Source organism: Electrophorus electricus, chromosome 16 (assembly GCF_041902795.1).
Source record: "Electrophorus electricus isolate QZ-2024a chromosome 16, ASM4190279v1, whole genome shotgun sequence".
NCBI lineage: Eukaryota > Metazoa > Chordata > Actinopteri > Gymnotiformes > Gymnotidae > Electrophorus > Electrophorus electricus.
In genome coordinates, this window is record NC_137512.1 from 9027618 (window position 1) to 9051228 (window position 23611).

The following is a 23611-nucleotide window of genomic DNA, read 5'->3' on the forward strand; positions in this document are numbered from 1 at the left end:
ATAGTAATTCTGCATGTGATTTGCACAGCTCTGGCCCCATTACTTGCTTACACTATTATCTTTATTCTCCTTTTACCCTTTTCTCCATGCATAAAATAGCTGGCTACTTTTTAAATTTATTTATTTTTCCTTTTCATATGGTTCTCAGTGAACCCTTGAAACAGTTGTGCAATTGTTGGTCTGAAAAGCCCAGACCAACAATCATTTGGGAAATAATCGAACCAGCATGTCTAGCCCTAGTTATCATGCTACATCTAAAGGGTCTCTGGTTTTGCCTATTCCAATGTTCATCTGAACATTAAATAATACTAGAAATGATAGCCTGCAAGACTTATTCAATATACTTCAATCATGTGATGTATGACCTAATAAACTGGCAACTTAGTGTACCTCAGTCACACATCTACTTTAACAAGCTTCTTTTCTTGCAGCTCAAAGTAAAATTTTAATTTACTGGCAGAATACCAACCTGTGTGCAGGTATCTTGTGATCTCCAGCTATCAAAAGCACATCACACAGCTGCTTGTGTTGGAGATAAGTCTCTATCTTATGAAAGGTCTGTTCTGCATGGTTTGTGGCCTGGAAAAACTCAACTGAGCAGTTGGAGCTCATCCTAGAGTAACTGCTCATAGTCAACCTGTACAAAAACCAGAAGACAAGCATTTGATCACAATTCACTTGGTCATTTCATAATGACCTTATAATGAACACATCTGCCTTCAATATTTGATGTGTATCAGTGTATTTGAATGTTGCACATTCTAAAGCATCTGCATGGCTTTATTATATACACTTATTTTACACACACATATTTGCATGAAATTGACAATGTAGGAATCATCGCACATGCAGCATGAGAAATGGAAATGCCCATTTAATGCAATGCAGTGCTTACAATTTACCCTCACTTTTCAAAAGGTTTGCTACTTTAACCACATAATTTAGTCATGTTATTTGATTAAATGTTTCTTGTGTAGGAGATGCAATATGTAACGGCGGGAAGGTCCAGGGCGAACACACGTTCGTGTAACATAAGGAGGCTAAGAAAGATGCGGGGACGAGTTACGTTAAACAAACACATACGTTTATTCATACAGAACCCAAATACGACGCAGCAATGAAGCTAGCGTAACGTCAAACACCGACAACAGAACCATAGGGGTTTATATACATATATAAATGACAAGCAATTACAAACAGGTGTGACACATGGGGGGCGTGTCCACACGGACGAACATACACACACGGGGAGACACTTGGGAGGAGGGGCCGTAACGTGACGAAGTACCACTGCCTCGTACGTAAAGAGCGCACAGGATTCAAAGCAAGAGAAGCCAGGACAGGACTGTGTAAGTGAATGACATGTTTAATAACGGAATCATCAGGAGAACAGTACTGAACAGAATCCAGGAACAAACAAAAGGATAATAGACTTAATCAGGGTGAGGATAAGCATTAGATACAGAAGGGAATTAAATATTCAAGGAAGACGTACGGGAAAACAACGAAGCATGAAACTAAGACAAACGGTAGAAAAACAAGGAAGGGAAGTACATATAACTAGGTTACTTAACGAGGTAAACAATAGCCAAGTCTAAAATACACAACACAGATTTAAAAGGAAAACCAAAAACACATGACTGAACAAGGTGAAAGAAACCAAAAAGGGAGCGAAGCAATGAGGAATTGAATTAAACAGACTGGCGATAACGGATCAGGAAAGCAATGTAAACGAAAGCACCGAGATAAAGTACAGCGGACAGGAGAACAGAATAAACTAAACGAACATGAACTGGGAGGGCAGTGTAAACTGGAGTACAGATAGAAAGTGCGTAGGAACTAAATGAGAGAGATAACTAAACAGGGGAAAGGCGAGGATAACGGTGTGAGTAACTTAATTTAGGACAGAGAGAACAAGTACAACGTAACCAAAAGCGAGCGAGGCAAAAAAAATGGCATGATATAGTCAATAACCAATAAACATGAGATGCAGGAACAAGGTTTAAATGCATGAACTTAACAAGACTAGAAACGAGGAGCAGGTGAAAGCAATGACGGGCGTGGGAAACCAAACGAGGGGTGGAGAAAACGAAACTAAGGACTGGAACTAAAATAACACACAAGACGGGAATGGAAACAGGCGAAAGCTAGAAAACACGGAAGATATCAGGAAGCTAGGAAAACGGGAGACGCTCCGTTCCGTGAGCGTGACAATACCTCTTGGTTGACACACACTAGTTGTATATGCGTGATATTCTGTCTCTTTCCTTCATATTAGTCAGAGGTTAAAAAACTTTAGACATAATCTGCATAAATAAATGGATTTAAAGAATTCAGAAAGGCAGCTTTTTTTTTACAAGCTGCTATTTTTTTTTTTTTTTCAAAAGACTAACTTTGAATGGGATCCTTTTTTTCACAGGGCTGTGAAAATGTTAAGTCTGAACTACTTTCCCTGTGGACTAGAAGATTACATGCTTTTGTGTGGCATATCTGTAATTGCTCAGAGCCCTGGCAAACAATTCAAAACTGTTATTTTGGTGCCCTTCATAGAACAAATACACCACTGGCTTTTAACTCAGGCTTCCTTTTCACAAAGTCATGTTTTCTGAAAAGTGTTCTTATAACTGATGAATGGCTTTTAAAAAATGGTGTTGGCATGAATGGGACTGTGGTAGGCCCAGGGCTCCCTGTTCTCGGGCATCTGGAGTCGCCCATCAGGTGGGGGTACTGTTACGAAAGCCAGGAATCATGCTCAACCCTGCACTGCCACGCCTACTTCTTCCCACACATGCCTCCGATCTGGTTTGAATGAATACTTACACACCTGATCATTGTTTCCCTCATCACTGCCCCCTTACGTAAGCTCCCCTCCTTCACACTCACATCACAAAGTATTGCCAACCTTATGTTGCGTACCAAGTGGTTCAGTTATGGTTTTGTCTTCCTGGTTTTCGACTGCTGCCTGTGTTTCAGATCTCATCTTCTGCCTTACCCCTGAACACCCCCCAGACTCTGCCTTGTGTTATCAACCTTGGAACAACGTGACTACGAATACCTGCCTGACCCCACTAAGCTGTTTGATCTAAATAATAAAATATTTTGCGATTGGATCCTCTTACTTGTTTGTGTGTGCAATCGTTACACACTTGGGACTTCTTTTAGCTGTTCCTAGGATTGCATGTTTCTTGACTGAGATGTCATTCCTGGGATTTTTTAGAGCTAATCCTCCATCTTAGGGGTCACAGCCCCAAGTGCAGCATGCACCACTTGAGAGAGGCCTAACAAGTAACCAAAACAAAGACACATGTAACATGAACTGCCACCATCACTTGTGTCACAGAATGCTCCCCTTCCCACGGGTCATGTGGTACAGCCTGCCGCGTGCATTGGGAGCTCATTGTCTGTCTCGTTTGTAACTACTCATTTGTAACCACACCCATGTTGTTTAGCACACACCTGCACCTGGTTTTGTCTCGTTATGTCTCTCTGTATTTAAACTGCTGTAGGAGTGTGCTTAGTGGTCGGACATTGCTCATGTTTATATTTGTGCTCATTTTATTCGTATTTGTGTTAACTGTTGAAGTTGCAAGAGAGTGCCAATTATCTTTATTGTTTGTTTAATAAATGTCTGTCACCTTCGTAGGAGCCTGCTCCTTGCTCTGGGCCGTTACAGAATGAAGAAGGCTACGGGCACAGGTACCCATTTAGGTGGAGTACACCTAAAATATTAGTCTTTACCATTAGTTAAAAAAAATCAATAAAAACATGTTAACATTTTTGGACAAAAAACATGATTAAATTTATATTTTCAATCTAATTAAATAGTTTTAATGGTGTAAGTAAAATACCATTAGAAAAGTGCTTACAACTATGGATTCGTGAAGGTTTTCAAGGTGCCTGTTTTAATAAGAGTAGGGTAATGTGGTGATATTCACAAGGCATCTTCAATCAGTATTCATGATCATTAGACAACATGTAGGCTTTTACAACTCTGTATTAAATACCACAGGCAGGAACATAGGCAGGATGGAGTTGTTCGAACACCATCCCCGCACCCCCCAAAATCAAAATGCCTACTTAATTTAAATCATTCTGTTACTATATTAAATGCCAGCATGCAATGACATGAAGCAAACTGTCAAAGCAATATGATTTTGGAGCTGAAATAGCTTATCAATTAGTTCATTGCTTATACAGTTACAAATCACTGGAATTAGTTTCTCTGACTATGTAATATTAATTAACTGACAGGCAAAAGGTTGCATTATGGAATTCAAGAATTATGATGGGAAATAAAGAGCAAACTAAAACAAAACTGAAGTGGTCAGTGAATTCATTACAAGTTAAGCAGGAAAGTGTCACTTCAGGTACTACGCCACTCCCCATATAAGGGCATAAGCCATTCCACACACGGGGTACATTCAGGTAACCACAGTAGCCAGAACTCACCCATGCCTTAATCCTGATTTCACCTAATGCTAAATCAACATGAGTTGCAACCTCAGGAGGCACTTCTTTCCTTCTTAACTGCTACAGCAGGAGGTTTAACAGGCCAGTCAATGGTGGTTAAATTTACAAACAAACTCAGCAAATTTGTCAAAGAAGTATGCTAACCAGAGCAATATTTGCTTGCAGTATGAAAACCCCAATTATACAAATCATATATATATAATCATCCTAAAGTTAACAAAACAGCAAGCACACTCACTTGTATCCACTCTACCCAGCTCATCCCATAGCTTGATCCATTCCACCAACGCAGTACATAGAACACTATAATACAGAGTACATACAGGAGTACTTAGCAGATAATATGCTAATGTTATGTAGCTTGGATAGAGTTTGCCTAACTGATGACACTCCAGGATCATTGAGACATCTAACCACCTTATACTTTGTCGATTCCAATATATCGTGGATCTTGAGATTACCTTACTTTATTACTGTAATTATAGTAGTACACATATGCTGAGTGGAGGTACTCCTGAAGTTATTTGATCCAGTCTTCCACTGACCCGTCTTTCACACTATTTTAAGGGGTTAAAGAGAGAAGCTGTTAGTATCCACTAGTACATTCTCTTGTCTATTGCTTGCCTGTTCCAGCATAGTAAAATCGATAGCAACAATTTTCCCACAGCTGCCATTTGGAGGATGAATAAACCAATACAAATCCATATCACAGTTTCTAATTTTCTGCTGCCAACAAAACAAAGCAAAAAAACTGCAAAATGTCAGCACATTTCCACTCTATGTTCATCAGTGGCTCTCCTATCTCCCAGAAGCATAAAAACACATAACAGAGTTAGCCTCTTGCATTACTTCTATTTCTTTCTAAGGAAGGTTTTAACAATGGCAAAGGAGAAAATTGGCAGGTTACTAGTCTGGTTGAAGCAAACTATATTGATGGGTACTGAAATAATAATCCCTGAGATAGCATCAATCATACACCGAGGAGTACTGTCCACCAGCAGATGGGAAAAATGTATTAGCTTTCTGATTAATTTTTCTTGGCCAACACTATATTTTGACATCAATCAAGGCCAGTCATAAGATCCAGCATTGTCCCACTGACTTGGTAGTCTGCAAGTATACTGCAAGTATATCTGACCAAGAGTATGTGGTCACTTTTCTTAATTATTGAGTTCCACATCTACTGCTATACAGGTGTATGCAATCCAGAAAATAATAATGCAGTAATAGACCAGTTGTTAACAGTAGAATGGGTTGTACTACGAAGCTCAAAGGATGCCACATTTGATGCCAGTCAATTTATGAAATGTCTGCCCTGTTATATTTGCTTGGATGAACTGTAAGTGTTAATGTTGTGAAATGGAAATAGGAGTTCAGCCACAAAGCACTAGAGCATGCAAATTCAAAGAATGCTGCTGCTGATTGCTGAAATGTGCAGTGCATAAAAATCACATATACTTTGTTACCTCATTTACTGCAATTTTCCAAACTATCTCTGGAAGCAACATTAGCACAAGAGCTGTGCTTGGGAGCTTCAGGAATTAGATCTCCATGGACTCTAGAACAGTGTAAACATGTTTTCTAAAATTATGAATTATGCTTTATTATCTAGCAATATTATAGACAAATCTAGTTTGAATGGTAAAAAGTATGGTAAAAGAGAGTTAGGAGAGTAGGGCTATGTAGATCTGAGTCATGTAGATAAGGAATCCCATAACTGTTAGCAAACTGGTAGCAACCCTAAATTGCAACAAATCATTATTGTAGCCACGTTTTGTCCCAGAGCTAAAAATGTTGTTGAGAAGCTCTCTGCAACTGTTGTCCCAACTGACCCAATATGAAGAGGCCAAGAAACTTTTACACTCCCAATATTTACATTTGCCAGTGAAATTACCAATATCTTCATCTACCAATAGTAGCTCAATGTTCCAATGAGCTTTAGTAAATGTCTAGTGTCCAAAGCTGAGTCTACAGGATTCCCTCCTGGTGGTGGGCTGTCTACCCCAGGGGGTCCTGGTTTTCCTACTGCTCAGAGGAAGGAGCAATTACCTTGTCAATTACTTGTCATGACTCAGTCTGGCTGCCCCACCTTGTCCATTTCCCCTAGGTCATCTATCATATCTGACCACCAAAATCTGGCAACCTGATTTCTCTCAGTGACACCTGATAAAGGGCCTATAGGAAATAGGTCCTATAGGGTCTACACCTGAAACCTCACCATCTATATGATAGCATAAGAGCTATCAGGGCGTGCCCTATCTAAGATATGTGCCATGTATCCAAGAACCTTTATGCTTCCTCAACTTGCAGAAAATACTTCCGATAAAGCATTTTTTAAATGATACTTGCTTTCTCTTGGCAAACAGTTCTGAAGTGAATTTCATGAAAATGCTCTATCCTTGTGAATAATGAATAAAGTAACAAAATAAGTGAGAAAATAACTTCAGTTCTGCAAATGTTTCCCACATACTTTTGTCATCTAAAATTTATCATGAACCAGCATGGGGAAAAGGAATACTATTCAAAATCTGATACATTTCATACTCTCTTTTTACTTTTTACTTTTAGTCTTTTTACTGTTACAAGCAAAAACAGTTCTAAAACATTTTAAAACCAAATTATTATAATTGTGTGGAAATGTGACTGAACCCATTGGTTGAAGCCAATGTAATAAAATAAATAAATCACAAAAAGGGCTCAGTTCTGATGAAGCAGTTTAAGTAAGAGCTCTTCCTCAAAGCACTCCCATTGTTCTGTAGACTCACTGTCATCTCAATGAAACCAGTGCTGAACAGTCTCTAATCACTGTGTTGTATGTTGAACAGTCTTAAAGCATTGGGATAGAAGCTGTCCCTGAATCATTGTGCATGCACAGATAGCCCTGAGCTGCTTACCAAAGGGCAGAAAGGAGAGAAGTGCCAGTGCCGGGGGACTAAAATCTTTCATAATGTGCTTTATCTTTCTGAGGCCCATGGTTTAAATGCCTTGGATTATTGGTAGCCATGTGTCGATGATCCTTTCAACCATTTTAAGTACTCTTTGTAAAGGCTGGTGCCAGGCCAAGGCCCCCTCCGGCCACCAGAGGGAGGCCTTGAGTCAGACACACCACTAATCAGACTTAACACCCAACAGCTGAGCTATACTTTATATAAGCCCAGCTAGCCAGTCATTCGGTGCTGGGTCTTTGCCAAAGTTCTGAGCCAAGCCCCTAGCTGGGAGCTTCAGGTATTGAGGTCTGTGAGCCTTTGTGCTACACTTGTCTGTGAGAGTGTTTGTGTTTTGACACATCCCTCCTCTCTCCAGTTTTCCCCCTTGTGCTACACCTTACTTCTGTGCTGTGAAGGGTGTCTGTGTTTTTACACATCCCCTCCCCTCTCCAGTTTTCCCTTTCAAGTCTGTCTCTCTCCCGAGGCTTCCCTTAGCCATTCAAGTTCCTCCCCGTTTTCTGGTTTTGTTTGGGAAATTTTAGTTTGGTTTTCCCCAGTACATCAGGGTTGCCATTTTTTCCTGTGGTGTCCTTTGTTCTCCCGTTTTCCACGCTTGGTGTGGTGTTTAGTTTTTTTCCTTTTGTTTTGCCTGATCCAAGATCTAACTGTTCTGCACATGGGCCCACCATTGTTAGAGCGTGGTTGCTCACCCAGTAGGCTGTTGGTGTCATCACCTAGCTGACCTGGCTTTGAGCCCACCTTACACTCTTTCCTGTGATGTAATACATGACAAAGGTAGATTCCACAGCACACCTCTCAAACATGGTTAGGACTGTAGTGGACACCCAGGCTTTCTTCAGACACCAGAGGATGTGAAGGCATTGGTGGCCTTTCTAATGGTGGCTGCTGTGTGAGGTTATCACTGATGGTGAACCCAAGGAATTTGAAATATTTCACCCTCTCTACAGCGTTCCCACAGATGTAGTCCACTGAAGAGATAATACTTGTATGCATGCATATCTCCAGAAATGCACAAATGTAGTTATGGATCTTGTGAAGCATTTCTAAATTAATCTAGGGTTTCTGGTTGGGAAATGAACAAACTTCAATAACGGGTATACAATCAAGGTCACTCACTCATCTCCTAATGAAGTCCATTAAAACAGGGTATACTTGTCCAGAGTTTCTGGACATTCCCCAGTTCACCAAATCAAAGTAGTCCTGCAGTTTTTCCTCCACCTTTCTTGTCCAGCTCTGTACAGTTTGCATCAGTGGCTCCTCACATTCAATTTCTGTTTTGACTCCAGAAGTAGCAGCACAGAGGCATGAACTGATTTGCCAAGGTGTGGATGTGAAAGAAATCAGCACACTTTTGTGAAACAGTGATTGAGATTGTTAGTGATGCTAGTGGGGTAGGAGGCATGCTGCTGTGGTTTAGGGTAAACATTCCAAATGCTGGCTTGAGTGAAGCCCTTCTACCTAATGAACTTTTGGGGCGTGTCTTCTCATATCTGGTGATGATGCAGTTGTAATGAATGCACACACACGAGGGAGAGGATCCAAACCCAAAATGAACCTCCTATAAAAGTTGGTAAAACCCAAGAATCACTGTATACAAGACACTTTATCCAGGTCCATGGAGGAACTGCCTGGCTTGATGGTGCAACCAAGAAAGGTGACAGATTTATGGTGAAATTCACACTTCTCTGATTTGGTGTACAGCTGATGTTTTCAAGGACAGGACAGCTGTAATGTGTTCCACGTGTTCTTCCTCTGACTGAGTAAATATGAGGTAATCAATGTAAACAATCCAGAAATTGCCTATCGGGTCCCAAAAGATTCCATACATAAATGCCTTGAAAACAGAGGGGTTATTGGACAGACCATAAGGCATGACTAGGTACTCATAGTGTTCATGTCATATTATGAAGGCTGTCTTCAACTCGTCCCACTCACAATCATTTATACTGAGATTATAAACGCAGATTCTATGCAGGTCTAAAGATCTGAGATGTCGGTGGGAAGAGCTTGGCGTGGCAGTGCTGGGATGACTGTGGTTCCTGGAATCTGTGACAGCAGTACAGTTTGCCCATATCATTATGTATGTTCCATTGTGGTAGAATGTAAGCCACAGCCATAAACACAACGAAAAACTCACTGAACCGGTAAAACAGTCAACACTTGATGAATAAAAGCTCAAAGTCTGGAAAGCAGTTCAGTAAAAATGCTTTCATGTCCATGCAATGTGTATGTTTATGGGAAAACATACACCACCTCCTGTTTTCTTTCCTGATGATTCTGTCCTGTTGTCTCGGTAGGCTGAAAAGCCCTCTGGCTGGACTGTGTGGTCTTGCATACTCATGGTGAGCCATGTCTCTGTGAAGCAGAAAATAAAGTTTCCCCAACTCTTTGGAAATCAACTCTTCCTCTGAGATCATGCAGTTTGTGGTTTAGAGATGTAATGTTGGCAAGGAAAATGCTGAACATTGGGGGTCACAGTCTGCGGTGTTTTATTCTCACCTACACATTGGTCCTGCAGCCCCATCTCTACATGTGTCTCTTCCATGTGTCTCTTCCTAGGTGAGTTGTCAAAGCCATGTTGGGAGATCCATCATGGGAGATCCAAGACAACAACTTCAGGTCTAAAACACTGAATATTGCATCTTGCTGAACTGTTTTGCTATTTACACTATTTTTAGAAGTGTTTGATGATCATAACTAATGAGAGTAAACTGCCTGGAAAAATAACATCAACAAGACAATATACACAAAACCCTCTGTGAAGTGAATATACATTCAGCTGTTCTTGAACACATAGTCATGGATAAAGACAGCCACCCTACACAGGATTCAAACCCAGGGCTGAGCTCTGACCACTGGACCAAAGAGCCAACTCTCTGGCATATCAGCCAGAGCACCCATTTACTCATCCTAAGTCTCCATTGCACCATCCTCTCCTTCAGAGGGTGATGATCTCCATCACAATGCCTTCACCTCCAGGGAATGTCCCTGTACATGACATGTCTACATGTCCCTCTGCAAACAACTGCCCATTTCATCAGGGCTACACCCATGCCCCTCATCAGAGGTCCTTCCTCTGGGCTACACCATTCCCTCTTAACTGGAGTGGGTTCATCAACATGGGGTACACTCCCAATGACCTTGCCACTATCCCACTTCTGACACCATGTATAACAAAGGCTGAAGGCAGCTACCCTACACAGGATTCACACCCAGGGCTGACAGGAGCTAAACATGAGCACTGCCCACTGGCCCAAAGAGCCAGCTCCCTGGTATATTAACCTTCCTAAGTGATGGTCTCTGTCCACACTGCTGCATTTTAGAAGGTCAAAACTAAATAAGTTTAGTAGATTTAGATAATTGTTTCAGGCAAATAAATATTAACATGTGGGTTGTTCACAGTAATATTGCAGATTTATTTTATTAAATTTTTAACTATATGTTAAATGGTCCTTGCCTATTATACACCTATTGTAAGGTTGAAGTTAAAAGTTCTTTACATACAAAGCTGTATATTAGAAATATTAATTTGATAAGAACCCTTATGCCTTAAGAAAAGAAGCATGTCTTGTTTCTTAAGCTTTTAAAAGTTAGAGTCTACCTTTTTTAGATGTTGGTCATTGAAGTTGCAAAATAGCATGTACCTAACTTCAACAGTGCTAAATAGGAGATTGTTGTTCAGCACAATCTTTCAGACAGATTAGAAAGACTGGAATTAAATGTGCATTAGTCAAAATGTTGAAACACTACCTCTAGTAGTTAGGTAGGTGAACAGAAAAACACTGGAACATTTAATTTCACTCTTTGGATCTGTTCTCCATTTCTACTCATGAACACATTGCAAGCCTCTAAGAGCTACCATGGCAAGAGGAGTGCAATTACAGTTTCTAGCATTACCAACCTTTTTCCACAACTTTACTTTTGAGCAATGAGTTATACTGTTTATTAACAATTCTTAGTTATTTAACAATTTGTTAGCAAAAGTGAACTGTGTGGTAGTTTTTATCTCAGAGTTGGAGTTGGATATGTAGTACTTGTACACAGAAGCCTTGTAAATGGTGCGTATAAGTAGAGGTCTACAACACTGCTCTCCCCCATCAAATAAATTATTTCTTCTTCTTTTTTTTGTCAGAACAGCATGTTGTTTTGTTTTGTCCACAGTACAAGGACAGGGTGCTTACCTGGTTCTGCCATATTCTCAGATGGAAATGGAAGTGAATTAATAGGGCATTGAGGAGAGTCTCATAAAGTGACTGACAGACGGTCAATGTAAATACAAAACAAGAGTCCATCCCAGAACTTCAATCAGGTTTTCTCAGGTATATAATACACATGTACTGATGCCATTACTAAAATAATTACTTTTTAATATGTTCTACTGTCACGGAACGCTCGCCTCCCACGAGTCACGTGGTTTGGCCAGCCACGTGCAGTAGGAGGACTTTCGTTTGTGGCCACACCTGCACACACCTGTACTTCGTTTTGTCTGTGTTTATTTAAACTCACGTCAGGGTACGCGGCGTCGTTGGTCATTGTCGGTGTGATGTCGGAATGTAACGTGTTTTTTTTTTTTTACGTCAATCGTTTCATGTTCATCGTTTGTAATACGTGTGAGTGCTGCTGTCGTTTATGTTAATAAATGTTCGTCCCTGTCGCGGACGTCTGTGCGTCCTGCCCCTCCCCCTGCGGCACTCGGGCCACCACGCGTTACATTTAGATTTCACAGTTTGTTTTAATTACAGTTTAATTGAACGAATGCACATTGAAATTACTAAAATGGTCACCCAAAACCAGTAATCATTTCTCCCCCCAAATGTCTCCGTATGTGCGTGTGTGTTCATTCGTCCGTATGGCCACGCCCTCCCTGTGTTTCACCCCTGCTCCTTGTTGTGTATCCTTAGTGTGCGTGTATATAAGTCTCGTTTTTAAATATGAATGTTGTCGATGTTTCACCTTGATAGCCTGTGAGCTATGTAGTCGTTGTACTATGTATTATATGTAACATATGTTCTGTGTTCTGCAACTCATCCCCGCATCCTACTCTGCCTCCTCAACATAACAATTTTCATATAGATTTTCATATATATGCAAGAATTGGCAGAAAAGCTGATTCATGTATTTGTCATCATACTGGCCAAATAAGAAAAAAGAGATTACAATATGTATATTCAATTTTTTAGAGAAATGTACTACAACTTTAATGCAATAAACACTTTTATTTAGGTCAATGTACATAACTCTTTGGCTTTTCATGTTTTGGACCATGACTATGGAATGAGGTCCCTGAGTCCTTATTATTAATTTCCTATATTTTTGTCATTTGATTTTCAGCTATCATGTGATGTGCCTGCAGCTGAGGTGTAAAAATGTGACTTATAAATAAAATGTATTCATTATTATTGTGGTTGTTAAATGCTGATACAGGATAGACTATTGCTGAGCTGACTATGACAACCAAAGCTGCAGTATCATGGATATTATTTAAAGAGGACAATGTCATTAAAATGTGTTTAAAATGAGTAAGCATATCTAGAGTCATTGAATCGTTACAGGCATATGATTTTATAAGAAAAAAAAGTCAAATTATCACTGATTAGAGTTATCATTATAGTTATATAGTTTTGTTTACCTCTGGGCTCTAGCAGAACTAATTACACCACTGAGCCTTGTCAGTTCAATTCAACTCATTTATGGAACTCTATCTACAGTAAATAATTTGAAAGGTACCTACCTTGATTTTCTAACAGACAATAACAATGTGACCAGTCAAGCTTGGCAATATGTGGTATGGTTCCATAAATGGCATGACTTACAAGCTTTAGATTTTATTGTAATTATACACAGGATAAAATATCAAATCATCAGAGCTGCACATAGGGCCCAGCCCACTCACTAGAAACTACAATATTGCATAGGGGTCTTCACAGGTGCCTCCCTTCATCTGTGTTTTGCTGAATTAAGACTATTATACCTCCAGGAGGCTCAACAGTCAATCTGTTTTCCCAGTCCCACTCCCCTGCAAGATCAACTTTAACCTAACCACATAACTCTTGAAACAGAAACCAAAACTGGCTTCCCCAGCCACTAAGGCTGTACCCATCCCCCACTGATACTGTTAATGACTCAGGGCCACCAATTGCATGCTCACATGGAATTGCTAACTCTATAAAATAAATTCTATTTACTTTTAGAGTACAACACCACATCCTGCTCAGTGTAGTTAAGGCAATACACTCTGGGACCTGTAGTTTCTTACCCAGTTGTGCTACCAGTTTTTCAATCTTGTGCATCAACTCATGTACTGATATTTATAGCCTGCATGCTCTCTCCAATACACATTCATGCACAAACCTACCTGCTTTATTCATATCAATGCTTGGAAAAGCATTAATGTCTAAATGCTTGTCATCAAACAAACATGCTAATGCGCTAAGCACCTGATAATGTCTCCCTGTATATTGTCACTGCAACAAATTAATCTTACATGCCAATAAAATATGCTTTAGTGTGCCAACCCCCTGCATAATTTACAACTATGATCCTCATGTACTCAGTGTCCAAGGTTTTGAGGGGTTTGTAAGACATATTGGATTGCTCCAAGCAAAAATTTAGTGCAACTCACGTCCATTGCCCACCACTCTAGACAAGTGATTCCCCACTTCTCTAGATTTTCCCACTGAAGTCACTGACCTTGTTCTCCTTGTAATTCTGCTGTTGCATTCTGTGCTTCCTCTTCCTGTTCACAAACAGAATTAGTAATCATTCATCTTCTCTCTGGTGATGTGGCCTTATTAAACACTTTCCATCAATCACCTGACATGAAGTACTGCTATTCCACTTTGCACTCTGCCTATCACATCCCTGTATTCTCATTTGCACTTGGCTAACTGCACCACCAATCGTGAATTCCAATTTCTCCATGATTGTGTGACTAGTGTCACCAGTTTTATCACCAAATATTTAGATCCTAACAAAATCATCTCTTGATTTAGCACATTTAAATTCTTCAGCTAAACTTGCCATCAGTAAATCCAGCAAACTCTCCAATACCCACTGGTCACGTTGTTAGGCCTGCTGTGTGCAGTGGGATTTCATAGTTGTTCTTGTTTGTAAACAGACCTCTGTTTTCTGCACACATCTGCATATGGTTTAGTGTGTAATGTTTGTGTGTGTATTTAAACCGATGTTGGTGAGTGCTGCTTTGTCAGTCGTTAGCTATGTAGATTGGTATATGTCTGTACGTTTGTCATTTCTCATGTTAATGTTAAAATTAGTGTTCATGATGTTTCATGTTTTTTGTGTTCACCATTTATGTGAGTGCCATTGTCTTCCATGTACGTCAATAAACATTGTTCACAGTCGAGGAAGTCTGTACATCCTGCACCTTGCCCCCGCAGCACTCGGGCCGTTACACACTATTTACAAAACATGGCACCCCTATCCACTTCCTTATAGCCTTGTTCATAATACATCCTCTCTACTTTGTTAATAGCAAATTCATAAACCATCTGAAACAAAGCAGCAAGCCAAACTGGAGACACCAAAATTTCAATTTACCTGGTAAACCTGGTACCTTACTGCTATTCCATCATTTCTCCAATGCTATTGCCCAATTAATCTTTAGCCCCACAACTTTCTCATCATCCTTTAGTGCTGCACTATACTATTTATCCAAACTCTTAACTGACTTTTCCAACATAAATTCTCCTTCCACTAAATAAAATTCCCACACAAGTTTTCCTTTCACAATTGAAAACTTCTAGACTAGACTTTCATGCTTTCCCACCTAAAATTATCATCAATATTCTCTAGCAACTGCCAGGTACATGGCACAATATTTGTCAGTGTTGTCATGTCATCTATGAAGGCCAAAACTGTTTAAGATCCACAGAATCCTTCTTTTGATATAATGATACCCACTCTTTTCCACTCCTTTGGTATAATCCCCTTTTCCAGACTACAACTTTCATCTTCCATATGACCTTCAAGACCTCAAGTGTACTTTTATACATCCAATACAGGACAATATTAGGCCCTAGTGCAGAACCTGCCTTTGCATGAAGCACCATGCCTTTGACCTCAGCTCCACTTCTGTGGGCTGACATCCATTCGATGACCACTCTATGTCTAGTGTATCTCTATTAGAATAGCCAGTGGCAACTCTAGCTCCTTTGCCTTATTCTTATCAGAATACACAGCATCAAAATGCTCCTCTTATTCCTTTTTCCCAACTTTTAACCTCCCAGATTTTTCCTTACTAAATAAGGTCTTCACAAAATTAAAAGGATCCTGAAAAAGAAGGCTGCACTCCTTCCTTTTTCTACTTTTGCTCAAGACCTCTGATCTCAAAACCCTCACTAACCTCTTTAACTGTTTGCTCTGCATCGACATATGTCTTTCAGAATGTCATAAAAGCATTCACTCATGAGCTGAAAGTTGAGCTAGGGAAATTAACATTGTCTCTAATGGCAGCACCTTGCATCAAAATTCTGCCATAGGTCTTTTCTCTTTAAAAAATTTGTTTACTTCCTGTCATACTGTATAATAACATTACACAGAGTTACTCAAAAGAAAAACAAGGTATTTTCACCTGAAGACCAGGCATTTAAAACATGAATAAGCATTTATGGATCTTTATGGATCTCATAAATGTCAATTGCTTTAGGCAAATTAATTAAATCTTGACTTCATCAACCAGCATTTGCATGTAAATATAATCCCTTCTATAGATTATTTATGCTTTAGCCCTTCCTAATTTTATAGCACTTGCACAAGTAGTGTCAGTCATAATAGTGCTCTCCTTGGAAATCGGAATATGATTACATTAACATGCAATGAAATATGCATGCTGCAGGTTATGAAAATGCAAACAAATAATGAGGACAGCAAAGCTCTGTGAACAATACTGTATCATACCGTATACCTTATTTCTGTGATAAAAGCCAGAGCCTCCTCAGCAGTTGAAAGTGATATATCCATCTAATGAATAATATATCCACAGCTTTGTTTCTACACCCAGTGTGCCATATAAATGGACTGCCCCCAGGTGAGCAGTTTGGCAGCTGCATGGTGGAGTTTATTGGAAAATTATGCCCTCTGAGGATAATGCCATTATACTAGCAATGCTGCTGACTAGTAAACAGAGCAAATGAAAGTAAATCAAACCCTGTCATTAGTAAGTGCATCTAAGTGGCTAAATTAGCCTCAGTACAGTGGCAAGCAAAACTGTAGACTGTAGTGCCTACATAATGCTAGTTAAACCACTCAACACTGTCTTTAAGAGTTACTATAAATCCAGCTGGTGCTAAATTGATAGCTGTGGCATTAAACTTTTTAAGATAGTTACAGTACTTAATTACTGCATGCATTCAATGCTGAATTTTTATTTTTTATTTTTTTTGAGAAATTGTCTATAGATGTAACATTAGTTGACAGCTGCTGGCATATCTTTAGATATCTACCCCTTGGTTTCTTTTTCTGCTGTTTTTTTTTTTTTGTTTGTTTTTTTGTTTTTTTTTTTACCTGTCTGTGGATTTTTCCTCAGAGGGCTCCTCCGAGTCATTCTTCATATGCTCCTGACTGCATTTGCCTTCCTCTTTCCTGACAGTGGCAGGTGAACTGTTTTTAGGAATATCCTCGCTAGCTTGCTGCATGATATTTTGCCGGTGCCATAATTGATTGCCCAGCCTGACATAGATGGGTGTGGAGCCAGGAATGGGATCCAGAATGCTGTGCACTGGGCTGTTGCACTTGCGAATTCCTCCTCTGTCCCGGGAGTGACTCTTGAAGCGGCTCTGGACTGGTGAGCTGTGATGCTCCGAGCTGTCTTGATGTATGTGGCCCCCGCTTCCTGCTGATGTCTGGGAGGAATGAGTAAACCAACGCCAGCGAAGCCTAAGGATCTGCTTTACATCAAACTCTTTCTTTCCTGATACAGACATTCTGTTTGGCCTCAGTATGATGCCCACAATTTATAGAATTCTTGCAGTAATAAGGAAATGAGTCTGCCTCAGCTTCAGTGGGTTTTCCTCCTTTGTCTTTGTTGCTGGTTGTGGTCGTTGAGAGAACAGTCTGCAGCTTTTGTCTGAGCTTACCGCCCCCCCCCCAAGCTCTGTCTGCTGCTCCCAGTGCTCAGTTATAGCACATGCATGATACACTCTGTCTCAATCACCCTCCTTCTGTCCCTTCAGTCGCTATGTGACTCACACGCACAGAAAAAAAAGCCAAAATGAAGATGACTTTCATAAGCACAGCGTACTATCCAGCATCTGATAATGTTGAGCAAGGATGGTACTAAAATAACAAGATGCAGAGGTCAAATTTTAGTGAAGTAAATAATTTACCATGGCAAGAAAATGCAGCAATAGGGCTGTATGTTTTTACAAGCAGCATCCTCTTTGCGCCTGTTTATATTCTGCAAGTCTTTTTATGTGCTTTCTCTCTCTCTCTCTCTGTCTCTCTCTCTGTCTCTCTCTCTCTCTCTCTCGCTTTCACACAACACACACACACACACACACACACACACACACACACACACACACACACACACACTCAAACATATACAGCCACTCAGACATACACATGCACTGCACAGTCTTGCTGATTGGATAAGGTCCCATGGGAAACAGGCTTTATCTCAATGCAGAAAACCATGCAGAAAAACAATGACATTCTCACTGTCATTCGCAAGCATTTGTGACAACTTGCTGAAGTCACAAGAGATATGTATTAACCTTTCACTAATAAGGTTATTTAATCAATAATTCTCAAAATATTTCATTATGTCATACCGCCCATCCCCCTGGTGCACTACACTGCCCAGCAGGCTGTTCGTCACCCAGATGGCGACTCAGCCAATCAGAGACATACTGTCAGATCCACGTCACATGAGTATTGATTTCACCTGTTGTCACTTAGGTCAATGTATAAAAGACTGCTTAGAGCTCATCTATGTTGCAAAGTATTGCCTCCAGTACAGTGCATAACAAACGTTATTATCTTGTTGCATATACTGTGTATCGGATTTGGTTTTGGTTCCTCTCTTTTCTGATTTTTGTCTGCCTCTCTTTGCATTGGGTTGCCTGGTTACCTATTGCTCTCTGGTTTTTTGACTCAGACTGGTTTACTTCATGATTTGGATTACCCCTGGCTTTGTCTTTTTGGTTTTGACCCTGGCTTGTTCACCCACCATTGATTTGAGCTGCAATAAAACCGCAACCTTATATCCATGAGCATCTGACCTTGCTTGTCACATCACACAGTATACTTAGTGCACATAGATCCAAAGCTATTTATTTTATGTGTTGTAAATATTTATTCATTTTGAGGTACAAAATGTTATCAAAACAGTAGCCAAAAATGCTTCCAACAGTAGATCAGAGGCTGTAGTTGATAGTTGGGATTTACTCATTAATGACTTTTGGCCTACAAGAAAAGTTTTACCATGCTCAATAACTTCTTAATGCTTCTCTGTAAGTTCTGTTTTAAAATAATTGATTGTTAGACAAAGCATCATTGTTCTACCATTATACTAGCAAATAAGGCAAATTATATAACACTTATACTTAATTTGGAAAAGGGGAGAATTATATGTTCAATTTACACCAGCTGTTACTGCTGTGGGTGAATGTCAATTCGGGTTTTTTGTTTGTTTTTCATGAGAGCATTTTTGTTCTTCACTATAGTTCGATAGCACAAAACGTTTTTGTATGTATGTGAACATAAATGTTTTATTAAGGTTTCTAAAGTTTCATCTTGTTTCAAATGAAAAAGATAATTAATATGTTTTTTTATATGCTTTTTTGATGTTGCCATTTTACTGTATTAGTGTCATTATATGAGCTTTTACATTTCTACAGTTAGGACTGTGCACATGGATAATGGAAAAGAAGAGTAGAAAAATGCCACCTACATATAGCTCTACAGTGGAAACCAATGTCAGAGGCTGTGCTTATGCTAAAAAAAAAAATTTGATGGTATATTATGATTCGATGCTGTAAAGTGGAAGAGGACTCACAACTTCAACAATGTCTTTGGGAACAAATTTGAAATACATCCAGTCATAAGGTCAATGATTTTACAAAAACCAACAGAAGCCTTATAATGTGCCTAGACCAAGATTGAATGTGCATATATATTTAACAGGCAAACAACTTTTTCAAAATTGTTAGTTCAGGTTTTTCCATTATTCCTCTTTGTGATAATGATTTTATTTTCAACTACTGAGGGGATATGATTATATGCAGACTTTTAAGAAAACACATTCTAGTGTCCTACACAGTATTATTCACAATTCATCATCTGTTTCTATTTACTAGGATTTGTCATTCATCTACAATCAATAGAATGATGTATTCATGTGCTGTTCTTGCAAATATAATATGGTATTATCAATCAAACATGCATATTTATACATTTGTAATATGCTTGCTATATATAGGGTTCTCAATATGAGATTGCCCTTCACTAGATGTTTGTTTATGCTGCTTCTGTAAACCTTTTTTACTGTTTCAATGGTATGATTTCAACAACATGAACAATCATAAAATAAAAATTATTTGACAATGTAGAAAACTCAGACCCATTTATACATTCTGGGTGATGTATTACAAGAACATAAGTACAGATAATTATAAGTAAAACAATATTATAAATTGAAGTTTGCCATGTATTTATTGCTAGAAACAGAACTGATCCACTGGTCTCTGGTGACCCATTCAGACCTAGTCTGTTGACAGCATCTTGCATTTCACCATCAGACTTGCATTAGAAAACATTTTAAAAACTAGGGAAAATGTTCTAATGTCTTGATAATTTGGGCAATGATGTTGATGCACACAGTCACACAGAGGTTGTCTTTCATTCTATGTCCCATACTGCTATTCCTGAGCAGGCTGGATTTGAAATTGTTTTAGAATTTTTCTATCAGATCTGGGTTTTAGGTGACAGGGCAATTACATTTTGGAATAAGGACATATTACTTATACAGTTATTACACTGTCCTTCTAAAATGTACAGGTATATGATTTGGCCATATGCAGGCATATTGCTATATGCCTATATTTGGCCTCAGGAACACAGTGATGTATGTGAATTCAAAATTTTGGAATATTTGGTTCATATTTGATTCAGAAATTACAACTCAGTCCTCAAAAGGCAGTAGAAATATGAATACAGCTGACAAAACAAAAGTATTGTCACCGCTTTACTAATAATACCATAGACCTTCAGAATAATGCCTTCAGAATGCTGAGAAGGGCCATTGGTCAGATTTCCTATCATTTTTAGGATAAACTTACACTTCAGAGCCTTTCAAAATAACACCACAAGTGGCACATACATTTAAAAGTAATGGATGCGGTTATGACAACTTTGATGAACATAGTTTGTTCATTGCTCTGTATTTATGTGGCAAGGGGAAATAAGGTCCTAATATTTCTGAATTGGACAAAATCCAAAAGCAGCTTTGGAGGTGTCAGTATTCTACTATGAAGAGAACATGAGACTAACTCTTTATTCTATGTATTTGACAGATGCTCTTATCCAGAGCAACTTACAATTTCAAGCATATTACAAAGGTATTTGAATGTAAAGTTAGTAGCCCAGATCAGGTTTGAACCTCATCCCCCAGAGGAGAGGCAGCATTGTTTCCCACAGCACTATACTAACCACTTGCTATGACATGATAAAAAACATGATAAAGTTTTTGATATTCTAGATATTGTGCATATAAGTGTAACAGTGAATTTGGTAATCACTTTGTGACACATAACTAGTGAGAATATTCCTGCCCAAGGTAACTAGACATTTTACTTCTCATGATATTTACACTGTGGTGACCAATTAGAAAGACTGGTAGCTAGATATGAATGAAATTACACTTATATAGCACCTTTCTCAGAAAACCAAGAACACTTTACAATCAAATGACAGCTTTTACATCCATTCAACACACCAGTAAGAGATAGCGGCAACTCCTAAAGGTCTGCATCAGGCAGAGGAAGGGAAGAGAGGATTTACATTTGCAGCATTTAGCTTTTATCCAAAGTGACTTATAATTATGTTTGAAAACATTTTGAGAAGTTGACAGCCTTGTTCAGGCACCTATCAGTGGGAAACTGGCAGTGGTGGGGCTTGAACTTGAAAGCTTCTAGTTACTAGGTGAGTGGCTTAACTACTGTACTACCCATGTCCTGTACACACTGCCATCCATCACTGGGCATGCAGACACACAGTACTTCACACAATCACACCAGGAAAATTTTAGGGGTTTAGAGGAAACCAGAGGCTCCTGAGGAAATCCACATGGACACTGGGAGAACCCGGAAACTCCACCCAGACAGGGGAATGAACCAGCACTAAGAGGCAAACATGCTAACTACCAAGCCAATATGCTGCCCATTACTAAATAACTGTAAACGGTAACTAGGTGGTCCAAGGAAATGTCAATAGCTATATAAAATCAGTGAAATCAGTAGTTCATCTGCTGTACTTGTTATATTTTTCTGTTGATTATATGCTAGACAATTTGTAAGTTCCTAGCTAGTCAGAATATTATATATTAGAATATCCTTAATGCTGTCAGATTACAACACCTTACTTTCACATTAACATTCATCGGTCTACTTTCTTTTACAGAGTTGGCTAACTTAATGATGCAAAGGGGGAAGCAAAATCAGTAATCAATAGATTTCTGAAGGCAGCTCTGCCTTGGAGGCAGAACAAATGTAACTGGTTAACAGTCAATGGGTAGATATGTACCATCAGCTACAATGCCAGCGTACCGCAGCAGTCAGTAAAACTGAAGCAACTGCACTCTAAATGTAGTGATCATGTAGGCTACAACAAAACCAAAAGTTCTGCAAAGAGTACACAATATTAGAAATGTTAAAATTGGTTCAGAACACTTTTTTGGCTAAAATGGTGGATAACCACAAATACCAAGTAGTAGTTAGTAGTTGCAAAAACTAGTTGGTTGTAAACCATATTTTCCTATCCGTACAGGAGCATTTTCACCATGACTGCCTGTGCTCATTGCAGTTCTGCACAGAACAATGTTTTTCCCAATGCCAATGGATTGGTGGCAATATTGGCTATGTAACATTAAACATCAGTCACATTTTTAAATACTTTAAAGACATTGCAGTCAAGCAGTTCAGGACAAAATGCATAATTATCTTCTTTGCTCAAGTGTAACATGGTGCTTTTATATATGTCAGTACCTCCCCATTGCTGTAATGAACCTAAACAAGAGAGCCAACAGACTTTATTTAACATTTATTGTTAGCTGTGACAACTAACAACTGAAAAATACAAAATTAAACTTTTTCCAACTCTGCACTGCAAGAAAACTGAATACTGTATAAACTGTATTTCTAAATAGTCATTTACTTTTTAAGAGTATATTTAGACTATATTTTTACTATGGTGTCAATGCCATTGAAATACACAGGCTATATTAACAATTGAAATTATGCCAAATTCAAATCATACCTTCACAACAGCCTAATTTTTTATGTTTTTTTTAAATAACTATTCTTGATTTCTTTGAATTTCAAGCAAATATATCACCAAAATCATTTATAAAACAAAACAATTTTGAAGTTCATTTAGTTGTAATTTCACTTTAGTCTTCACAATCTTATTTACTTTTTGAGCTATTGACTATTGTCAATTGTATTGCATTCATTCCATTGCAATGTTGAATAAAAATATTGATTATAAAGAAAAATTTGTTCTGAATTTATTTAATCAAAAGAACATTGGCATTCATTTGAGATGATTTCATTATCATTATCAGTTCAAAATGATGGGATAAGATAAAAATGAGGTCTTACCTTTCAAATGTTACAAGAAAATGTCTTTTTATTTGAATAAAATTGTTTTTTTCTTGGTTTTAAGTGAATTCAATGATTCCCCTCTTTGTTCTTCATATCTCTACTCTACTGACAAACATGTGCTAGAAAGAAATACATTTTCCTACTAAAAAGGAAATTCCTAATACATTCCTTCCTTGACAATGGCCTCAGTGGCTGACTCTGAACAATCAGGAAGGCATCATTTCCTGTTTTCTTGGCTTATGAATTGTACTAAAGATCCGTTTGAAGTGCTCATGCATATTTCTTCACTATAATGGTAGCAGGGAGTGATTTGTTAGGTAATGTTTTACAAAGTTAACCTTTTTATAATAGTAT

The 23611-nt window shown here is 38.8% G+C and overlaps 1 protein-coding gene across 7 annotated transcripts in view; it reads right to left on the minus strand.

Annotated features, from left to right (window-relative positions):
• Window positions 1-23524, minus strand: part of klhl4 (kelch-like family member 4) — a 51652-nt gene extending 28128 nt beyond the window's left edge. Inside the window, exons 1-3 of one of the 7 annotated variants that reach the window (XM_081698614.1) lie at window positions 23255-23524; window positions 3120-3278; window positions 470-637 (exon numbers count right to left, since the gene is read on the minus strand). In XM_081698614.1, coding sequence (XP_081554740.1) covers window positions 470-630 — 161 coding nt within the window. In that variant the 5' untranslated portion in view covers window positions 631-637; window positions 3120-3278; window positions 23255-23524. Of the gene's footprint in view, window positions 1-469; window positions 638-3119; window positions 3279-9671; window positions 11795-14108; window positions 14155-16940; window positions 17526-23254 lie in introns of those variants that run through there. The other 6 variants (XM_081698615.1, XR_014117459.1, XM_027016754.3 and 3 more) reach the window with 6 other exon arrangements.
• Window positions 23525-23611: the final 87 nt, after the last annotated feature.